This window comes from Antechinus flavipes, chromosome 4 (assembly GCF_016432865.1).
Source record: "Antechinus flavipes isolate AdamAnt ecotype Samford, QLD, Australia chromosome 4, AdamAnt_v2, whole genome shotgun sequence".
Taxonomy (NCBI): domain Eukaryota; kingdom Metazoa; phylum Chordata; class Mammalia; order Dasyuromorphia; family Dasyuridae; genus Antechinus; species Antechinus flavipes.
This window is the reverse complement of record NC_067401.1, coordinates 380,516,230-380,527,233: the sequence shown is the minus strand read 5'-3', so window position 1 is coordinate 380,527,233 and position 11,004 is coordinate 380,516,230. Positions and strand designations below refer to the sequence as shown.

Genomic DNA, 11,004 nt, shown 5'->3' with positions numbered 1-11,004 from the left:
ATTTCTTCCCACCAAAGAAACTTCTCTACTTTCAAAAGTCTTTTCTTCTTGTGTTATTAAGCATTAAACCTTATTTCTCTACAAGTATATTATAGTGTATTCAAATCTAGAAGCAATTATTAAAAACCTACTATAAGGTGAGGCACTGTGCTAAGTGCTGAGGAAGAAAGGCCAAATACAAAAAAAAAAAAAAAAAAAGCCTAATTGAAGAGATGGGGTGCAGATCAATGATATGTGCTATCAAGGTAGAGCCGAGAGATGGTCTTAGAAGGCGCTTAAGGAGCCTGGTTCAGAAGGGAGTGTCTGGCGCAGGATGGACGTGCAGGCGGAGATCCCGGAGGACTGCAGCTGCCGCTCACTGCTCGGACTTTGGAGAGCTGCAGCAGGTGACCTTGGCAAGCAAGGGGCGGAGCCCCCACTGGCGGGTGTCAGCTGGGGCTTTGGACTAGAGCCGAGTGTGACGCTTGTGAACTTGACCTCAGAGCCACTCCCACACTCTCAGGGCGGGGACAAGCACTAAAGACTTTTCCGGTGGAAGCGGAGCTAAGCAGCCGAAACCTTCTCCATCCCGGCACCGCTCTGCATCTCGCACTTAGGAACATCCCAAGGTGCAACTCAGCCGGGACTTGTCATGAGCCCGGGGCCACGGAATGTGATTTCTGCGTTGGGGCTACTCGGCCCTTCATCATCACTACTGCTGCTGCTGCCGCTGCTGAGCCTGCCCCCAGCGCGCGGTGAGTGTGGTAGAATAAAGAAGAGGGAGGAAGGAGGAGGGACGAGCGGGCTTCGAGGCGAAAGAAAAAGACAGCAAAATAGAAAAGGACCGAGACTGGAGCTGGGGGAAAAGATCCGTTGTCATGGCAGCAGAGGTTCTCTTCTCTCTCCCCCCTCCTCTCTTCTCCCCACTCCCCCCCCCCCATCCCATGAAGGAGGATGAAGGAGGATGAAAAACAGATGGTCCTGATCTCCCGATGGCTTCCCTAGCAGAAACTCAAGGAATTAAAGGATCATGGAATCCAACCAGTCAAATACCACCTATAAAAAACAAACGAAAGCATCCCAATTCCTCCTGAGGACCTTGCCCGAAGGGGGGTGGGAGGGAGGGGAGAGGGGAGGAAACTATTATTTATCTTTGTTAGTCAGGGGACAGTAGCAGGTTTAAGTTGCGATATCTGGTTATTTGGTAAGGAGCTAGTTGCAACTTTATTTTCAAATGTGACATTTCCCACTTTGGGAGTGTGCAGTACAAAGGTTAGATTTGCTATAGGTTAGGAGAGTTTCTTCAGAAACTGAGATCATCCGCATACCTTGCCAAAAGGGTAAAAGAATGACACATCATCTAATGACTCAAAGGTTTATTAATGTGAATTGGTGAAGTCTGGGATGCCCCCAATGGGGATTTTTTCTGTATTTCAAGTGACCTGCCAATGGTTTTTGTTGTATATTCCAGTATTCTTTTTTGTTTCTCTCTATATAGGTACTTGTGGTGTCCCAGAAAGATTACCATTTGCTGTGGTGACAAAGGAGTTTGCAGACCAGAAAAACTTTCCTGAGGGTGCCAAGGTGACATATACTTGTCGACCAGGTTATACTAGAAATCGTTATTTCTCACCTACACTTACTTGCCTTCCAAATGGAACATGGTCCAAGGCAACTGAATTTTGTGAAAGTTAGTATGCTTAAAACTTTTACTCTTTTCTTTTTGCTCTGCTGCCCCTTTTAAATTAATTTTCAAAAGGAGCTTTTCCTCTCTCTGTTCTTGCATTTAGACCCTTTGGTTTTATTTAAAGTGAAAAATTAATTTTTTTTTAGTGAATAGATGAATTAAGGCAGATTTCCTGGATGAAACATGAGGCAGCCATTTTTTAAAAATATATTGTGTGTCAGAATTTACTGATTTTTGCCAGAAAATTGGAACAAAACTTTAATTAAATTCAACAAACATTAAGTACTTTACATGCAAGTTCTGGGGGATACAAAATAACTTTGCAATCTTCTGGAGAGAGAGAGTACTTAACACAGTTAAGGAAATATAGGAACATCAGAAGATTAAGAGAGGAATCAGGAAAAAATCAGGAAAGGCTTCTCTAGGATCCGCTAAGTTGAATGTTTAAAGAATCTAAGAATTCTGAGGTAATTGTGAAAAGGGATCTGGCATGATTAAATGGAAGTAGACAGAATGAGAGGCATTATAGAGATTTCATGGACAGAACTTTGTAGCTGATTGGCTGGGGAAATGAGGAAGAATAGAGTTACTGATGATTCTGAGGTTGTGAACCTGGTGAACTGGAAAGATAGTGGAGGTTTCAACAGAAATAAGGAAATTTGGAAGAGGGGCAGGGTTTAGAGGGGAAAAAAATAAGCCCTGTTTTTATCATGTTAAGTTGGAAATATCTATGGGTCATTTAGATAGAAATTTCCAACAAGTTGTTGGTGAAGCTCAGGATAGAGCTTATGGCTGAATATACAGGGTTAAGAGTCATCAGCATAGGGATTATAATTGAACTTGGAAATTGATGACATTGACAAGAAAAGGAGTACAATGAGAGAAAAGAAGATGACCCAGTGCAATTTAGTAGAAAAGGTACTTTGAGTCAAAGGACTTCAGTTCAAATAATCACTTAATCTTTAAGGACCTTACTTTCCTTCTCTATAACATGAGGGAATTGGATGAAATAGCTTCTTCTAGCTCTAGACATGTGATCTATTCTGTGATTAGATGAGGGCATGAATGATGAATTAGCATGTCCTAAATTACCTTTTGTGTACATACAAGATTATTTCAGTAGGAAAAAAAGTAATAGATACTAGATTTAACATAACTGCAATTTGTAGCAAAAAAGGTACTAATTATGGCCATTTGTAATAAATATGTTCTCTGTGGCCTCCAGAAATACTTAATGGGGGCATATAAAAAGGATAACCCTTCTAACAACCTGATCATTAGAGAATTCATCCTTTTAAAACCATATTTCAATTAATCATTAGTTGGCCATATCTTAGAGCTCACTGACTCTTAGAATTCTAATATCTCCAAAAGCTGACACCTTCACATTGTATTCTCTGACCATAAATTTCCAGCTTTTCACTTTTCTCTCTTTTTCACTAATACTAATTCTATTCTTAGTTCTTTGCAATTTGAAGATGGCATTTTTGCTTTTTCTTTGTATGTAAATAAGGACTTACTAAATGTTTGGTGAACTTGACCTGCAATTAATCCAGAGATTTCAAACACATGGTCCTTTGTGTTGCAGTTCAAGAATTACAGAACCAGATTAAAATATAATTGGTAAATATTTAATAATATAAGTAAAAATACAATAGAACATAAATAATGTTGATACATAGTTTTCTAAGTCAGTATACAGTTTGCATGGATTCTTATTATGGTTTAATGATCCCCTTTATATTTGGGTTTGACATCACTTTATTTCTTCACTCCATCTCCCATTTTTGCTTCCCTTTGATTCCTGGGTCTGCTACTTTAATGTTTCAATAGCTACTTCTCTAGAATCCCTGGTACTCCTGACCTCTCAGTTGATTTGATCTTTCTGCAGCCAGTCAGCTCTCAACAAGTTGATTCTGCTCTTTCAGATCGCAGTAATATCAGCAGTAATTCAGATAGCAATTCCTAGTAAAACAGCCCCAGAATCTGCCTGTCAACTTCTTCATTCTGTCCCTTGTAAACAGTGTCTCCTATTGACTTCTGTGTCTTTCTGTCTCCTATTTCTTCACTCAACATCCTCTCCAACCTCCATCTTTATCTGACTATTGCCTGTCATATAATTCCTACCTCAAGTCAAGGTTTTCTCAAAAGTAATACCCTACATTTGATTTATGAAACTCAAAAAACTTATTTTTCTGTCAGATGATTCCATATCAACAGTCCCTTATTTGATTTATAATTTCTCAAATATAACCTTTAAAATTCTGAAAGCAGTCATATGTAAATGAGCAATACTCTGGAAACATCTTAAAATCAGTCAGGTCTCTATTTTCAAACAGATTCTTTCAGGATATTTATTTGATGAGGTTTTCTCCCAGGTCTTCAGAACAAGTCTTTGTTTCCCTTTAACGTTTTTGTTTGAAGATGTATGTTTCTTCTGACATTGATATCAATGTTTCTTATACAAATATTCTTTGTCTGCCACTTTCAAAAAAACGTCCATATACAAAAGTTTATTATACTGGGAAAATGACAAAAATGTTTGTAACCTTTGCCCCAATGATATACTACTACTGGAAATATCTTATCTTTCCTTATTATTGAGGACAAAGACTATCTCACTTTTGTATTTGTAGCCCTATTGCTGAGCACAGTGTTTGGCACCAAATAAGTAAGCAATTAATTAATGATTTTCCATGCATTCGTTAGCTTTCATATTTAATATGATCAGAGAACATTACTATGACCTTGATTTCAGAGAACTCATTATGAAATCTATACAGCTTTTCCTTCAGTATAGAGTGAGCCATACACTGACAGGCAAAACTATGTGCCAGTTTGTTTTGTTTATCTACTTCTTTGTTCCAAAAGAGGATTCTTTAAGGGCGGGAGATATTTGGAAATATCAGCAATGCATGAGAAAGACAGCATCAAAAAAAAAAAAAAATACACCTGCCCAAGAAATGCTAGGTAGCCCCAAAAACCATGATTCAGTAGGAAGAAAATTAAATAAAAGACTGTCATAAAAACATTATTGTGCTTAAAAATATTAAGTGTTCCCTCAGACCTTATCTGTTGTCTCCCTTTCCCTTTGCATTTCCTAACTTTGTAATCTCTTTCATTAAAGTTTTCATTGCAATCTCTGTGGAGATGACTCTCAAATATGTATTTCTAGCCCTGACCATTTTTAGGAACTCTAAACCAGAATCTCTTTCTTTTTACAAAGGGAGAAGACAGACAAACAGTCATAGATATATAAAAATATATATATTTAGTTACATATATATGTCTAGATACATAGATAAATGTCTAGATATATATAAAAATAAAATACTTCTATATCTGTATTTAGATATAGATGTCTTGCTAAATAGATGTCATTATAATATAATTATAGCTATATCTATGTTTATATATGTTTCATTATATAAATATTATAATTGTGGATATATTATTATATATATTATTTTATATGTGTATATATATGTGTGTGTGTATAATATAGATGTATATATATAGATATCTATAGATATGTAGGTAGATAGAAATAGAAATATATGCACACATACACTCACAATCCTAGATTCCCCAATGGTACCTCATGTGCTAAACTCAATATGTCAAAAAACATTTCTATTAAACCTACTCTTCTTTGTAACTTTACTGTTATTGTCTTTGGTACCACCATTCAGTCAGTCTCCAGTGTTAAGTTTATTTTCCAGTTGTTACCTCTCATATCCATTAATCAAATTCTATTGAGTCAACTTCCATGTCTTTTTACTTGATACCTTCTTCTCTCTTCCTTCCTGTCTGCATGGACCAGGTTTTTTTTTTTTCCTCAACTTTTTTTTGTTTTGTTTTATTTAAAGATTGGGATACCCTATTTCTCCCAGGATAGAAGGGCAATGGCCACTCATGAGCCAGATCCCAATACTGATTGATGTGGGAGCTTTTACCAGCTCTGTTTCTGAGCCAGTTCTCCCTGCCTTAAGCTATCTGGTGCCCTGCCCCCAAGTGTTAGTCCCCAAGTTAGTGGGGACACTTTGTGTGGATCAGCTCAGCCTCCCACAGTTCAGAATTCCCTAATAATATCAATCCTACTAGCCTCAGTCTTATCAATAGCAGAGATTGCAATCATACACCACTATTTCCAGACTTGTCTATATAATAGAATAATATCTAGTCTCTCCCCTTTCCAAACTATGCCTTATATTACTTTCAAAAACAAAACAAAACAAACAAGATATAACCTCTCCCATTTTCCTAGTTATATCATGTCTCTGCTCAAAAAATATTCAGTGGCTCCTTATTACCTACCAAGTAATGTTCATATTCCTTTTTTTCAACACTCAAGGACCCAAACAATCTAGTTTTATACAACCTTTCCAGCATTAACTCATATCATTTTCTTCCACATAGTCTAAGCTAATCAAATTCTTTGCCTTTTCACTCCTGCTCTCCCACCCCCACTGTCAGATGTACTTTGTGTTTTCCTAGCTCTGTAAGTCTATGCAAACCCTCTTCCTTATGACTATCTTTCTGATAACAACTATCTTTCTGATAACACAGAACTGAACTCACATGAACTGGTCTGACCATAGGAGAAATATCTAAATGCAACCTATATTAGCTTATTTTTCAAGTTTTCCTAAATGTGGATAACAGTGTCTTAGTTCCCATACAAGCTGTCAAGGTAGCAGTATATATAAATAGAACAGCCTTTATTTCACTGCATAGAAAATGCAGATGCAAAGTATACACAGAAGGCCATAAACAAATCTAAAAAGTCAATCCCAAAGTAATATTGCCCAATAAATTTCCCTTCTTTGACTAAAAGGCTAGGTTGAGGATTCAGGGTATATAGGGAATTCAAAACTTTTTTTCCCAAAGAAGTTTGGGTTTCACAGAGATTGTTCATGAACAAGATAAAAAGGCATGCATATGTCTACTTCTGTCATGAATTTCTGCAAGAAATATAAATAATGCCCTCAGTTCTCCCCATTTCTTGAATAAGATAAATTCCTCTCAATTTGTCTTCTCATATTACTTTTAAGTACAGAAGATTCCTGTCTGTCTCTAGGGAACCATAACTAGTTCCTGTGGGGAAGGGACTAGATGACTGATCACATGGGCTTATTTTGCCTCTTAATGGACTATTTTCTGAATACAGGAAGGGAAAGAGACAGAAAGACAAAGAGATAGAGAGAAAGAAATTCAGAAAACAATGAGCTTGTCTTAACATATCTTATTGGCCATGGGGAGGTTTAACTCCTTTAACAAGAGTCTATTCTGCACCCACTGTCCTCTCAGCAAAGCTCCAGTAGGCATGCCCACACTTTCATGGAAAATTATAAATTTAAATTAAATATAAATTTAAATCATTAAAATCATTTAAATAAAATTAAATTCAATTAAAATTAAAATGATTAAATTCATCAAATCATTAAAATTATTATTTAAATAAATAAATAAAGCATTTATTAACATTTATGATGTGCTATACATTATGCTAAGTGAGAGGGATGCAAATGCAAAAGCAAAAATGATTTCTACCCTTAAGGAGTTTATATGAGAGAGACAATATATAAAGGCGAATGGTGGCCAAGAAGGAAGATGCTGAGTCATTGAGATGATGAATAAAACTATAGAAGAAGAGATATGACCAACTCTTTCTAGGAACAATGAGAGAATTTATTTGATCATAGTTCCAAAAGCCGAAAAAAGAAGAACAGAAGGTAGCCCGAGAGCAGTATAGTAGCTGATGAATGATGTCCACAACATAGAGGAGAGATTCTTGACCTATATGTAATGGTAACCATCAATCAAGATGAAGAAGAGGGGAAATAAAAAGGCAAAGGTGTTCCAGGTATAAAAAGATTAAATCCTTCAGAGCTTGATTTTTACTTTTATAATTTCATAAAATTAAGTTGGGAAACTCATTGATCAGGATCTCTCATCAACCGCCTTACGACTAGAATGTCCTTGTTCCTCATCTTCACCTATTGAGTTCCCATCCACTATCTAGTGTTATGCCTTGCATACACTATAAATAATAAGTACTTATTGAGTACCAGCTTTTCTAAGTGCTAAAGCAAATCTGAAACTTAAATAACACACAGCTCCTGTACTTACAGTGATTTTAACTTAGTAACTCAAGACATCAGCACAAATAGTTATACTATATACCACATGTAATGGGCTGAGGCTCGAGTTGATGCACTGAGGTCCCAAGCATGTGAGGCTAAATAATAATTGGACCATACTCTATTAATATATAAGCTTGGAGAAAGTATATTAAGGAATAACAAAGTGCCCTGATAGAATTGAAGCAAGGAGGAAAGATTAGACAAGGTTTTATGGAAAAAGTAGCATTTGAATTGAGCTTTAACAGACAAAGTTTTAATAAATATTTAAATAATCTTAATAATTTACCATTAATAGTTAACAAACATTGTCATTAAATAATCAAGAAATATTTCAGTTGGGGAAGAAATTTTTAGTAACATTTTATTTTTTAAATTATATGTCAAGACAAATATTAGCATTCACTTTTATAAGATTTAAAGTTCCAGATTTTTCTCCCTCCTTTCCTCCCTTCACCTCAAATGGTAAGTAAAATCTGGTAGAGGTAATATATGTGTAATTATGTAAAACACTTCCATATTAGTCATAGCTGCAGAAAAACAGATCAAAAAGAAAAGAAAAACATGGAGGGAAAGTCAAAAAAATAGACTTCAATCTGCATTCAGAGACCATCAGTTCTTAATCTGGATGTGGAAATCTTTTTCCATCATGGGTCCTCTGTACCTGTCTCAGATCATTGTATTGCTGAAAAGAACTAAGTCATCCATTACTGAACATTATACAATATTGCTGATACTAGGTACAATGTTTTCTTGGTTCTGTTTATTTCACTTGGCATCAGTTTATATAAGTTTTTCCATGCTTTTCTGAAATCTTCCTGCACATCATTTCTTATTACACTGTAGTATTCTATTACATTTATATAACACACCTTGTTCAGCCCTTTCCTAATTGATGGGCATGGGATAGAATTTTCAGTTGGATTCCAGTGCTCCCAAATATTTCAATATGATTATGGTCCTGATTTAAAGACTATGTATTTCATATTATATAAAATGAACACTGATTCTAACTTTATTTCTTCCTAGAAAAACGATGCCCTAACCTTGGAGAACTAGCCAATGGTCATATTAATTTCGAGGAGAACATTGTATTTGGTTCAACCGTTTCATTTAGTTGTGATGAAGGGTGAGTTGCTAACTTTCATGTATCATTAATAAATAATTGAAGAACCAAAGTAAGATTGAAATTTTTATTTTTATTTTATATAGCCTATAGCTACAGAGGATTCTTTCTTTTTAAAAAAAAATAATTTTGTATTTTTTTTCTTTTCTTATTTTTTAAAAAATTTATTCATTTAAAACTGAATACAAAATAAGAAAAAACAAAATAGAAAAAGACAGAAAAAGAAAATTAAAAAAAAAAAAAAAAACATTGTCATTTGCCCAAGCAGAATATCAGGGAGGGTTAAAAATATGTAACAAAAAAATTTCCATTTCAAGAAAGCACATGTAATAAGAGAAGAGATTATATTTATGACTGTCTTATCTTTTCTTTGTTTCCTTGTAAATTATGTGCAGTTTTTACTTTATTTCCCCCCCTTTTATCACTTCACTTCTCTTCAACAAGCTATAATTAAGCATAGGTATATTTCTATATATGCATGTATATATGCATGTGGATATGTATATAAACATATATAATCATGTACATATATGTATCTATATATACACATACCAACCTGTATCCACAAACATATATGTACATTTATACATCTGTAGGCATGCATCAAAAAACCAAAATTAATATGGCTAACATATAATATAGATTTCTCTTGAATAAATGTTTAAGTTTAACTTTGTCTGAGGTCAATGATTACTAGCCCTACTCTTTTTCCCTAATAAATTCTACTCCTTATCCTATCCTTATGTGTTTATACATATCTCTTGTTATTATCTTTGCTAACTCTTTTACTTTAGATCTATTCCTTAACTTGCCTTGCTATTTCTTAACCTTTTCCACCCATGGATCCTGCCCCTATCTTCTCCCTTCACCCTCTCCCTCCCTCTTTATCCCACTCCCATTAAACTATACTATTTATATCCCCACATTATCCTATGCTACTCCTTCTTTATTTCTTTCTCTCCTTCTTTATTCTTTTCTTATTAATCTGCCCATCTTGTCCCATTGCCATAAATCTACATACCCTTCTATATCCCTCCTTATCTATTCCCTCTCTTTTATTTCTTTATAGATTTTGGAGGGTGTTATATCCTTCATGGTGTGTATGTGTATTGCTCCCTATTTAACCCATTCCTAATGTGAGTATGTTTTCAGAACTACCACCTCTCCTTCCCCTTCTAATGCCTTTATGTCAGTTCTTCCTCTACACCTCTTTCATATAGCATAATTACTACCTTTTCCTAGACTGTTGTACTTTTTAGAGTCATATCATATTCAACTCTGTGCCAATCTTTGTTTTGAACTATCCTAATACTATGATTTATATTTCCATGTATAAAACATTAAATAATTTATCTTTGGAGTCCCTTGAGATTGGTCTTTGGTATCCGCTTTTTTTCCTATTGAGTTCAGGTTTGATTAAGACAAAACCCTGAAAATCTGTGAGTTCACTGAATGTTTATTTTTTTTTTCCTGTTTGGTATTATGCTTTGTTTTGTTGGATACAGTATTTTTGGTCACAGACCTAGTTCTTTTGATTGTTGACATATAATATTACAGGATCTACAGTATTTTATTATTGCTGCTGATAAATCCTAGATTATTCTAATTGTAGCTCCATAATATTTGAATTGGTTGTGGTTATTGTTTCTTGTAGAATTTTCTCTTTGATCTGGAGGTTTCAAAATTTAGCAATAATATTCCCATGTGTTTTCCTTGTAGAATTTCTTTGAGGTAGCAATGAATGGATTTATTCTGTTTATACTTTCTCCTCTTGTTCTACCATTCCAGGACAATTTTCTTTGATTATTTCTTGCATTATTGTTCAAGGTTCTTCACAGCTTTCAGGTAGTTCAGTTATTCTTGAGTTTTCTCTTTTTGATCTATTCTCCATATAGGTTAGATGTTTCATATTCTCTTCTATTTTTTCATTGTTTATGTTTTGTTTTCTTAATTCTTCATCTTTTATGGTTTCAGTGACTTCCCCTTACCCAATTCCAATTAACAAAGAATTATTTTTTTCTTTAAGACTTTGGCTCTCCTTTTCTAGTTGATTAACTTTTTAAATAATC

The 11,004-nt window shown here is 34.7% G+C and overlaps 1 protein-coding gene across 1 annotated transcript in view; it reads left to right on the top strand.

The window, feature by feature from the left end:
* The first annotated feature begins 521 nt into the window (after positions 1 to 521).
* LOC127562620 (C4b-binding protein alpha chain-like) overlaps positions 522 to 11,004 on the top strand; it is a 69,408-nt gene continuing 58,925 nt past the window's right edge. Inside the window, exons 1-3 of the mRNA XM_051998495.1 lie at positions 522 to 734; positions 1,478 to 1,669; positions 8,839 to 8,938. Coding sequence (XP_051854455.1) covers positions 632 to 734; positions 1,478 to 1,669; positions 8,839 to 8,938 — 395 coding nt within the window. The 5' untranslated portion in view covers positions 522 to 631. The remainder of the gene's footprint in view (positions 735 to 1,477; positions 1,670 to 8,838; positions 8,939 to 11,004) is intronic.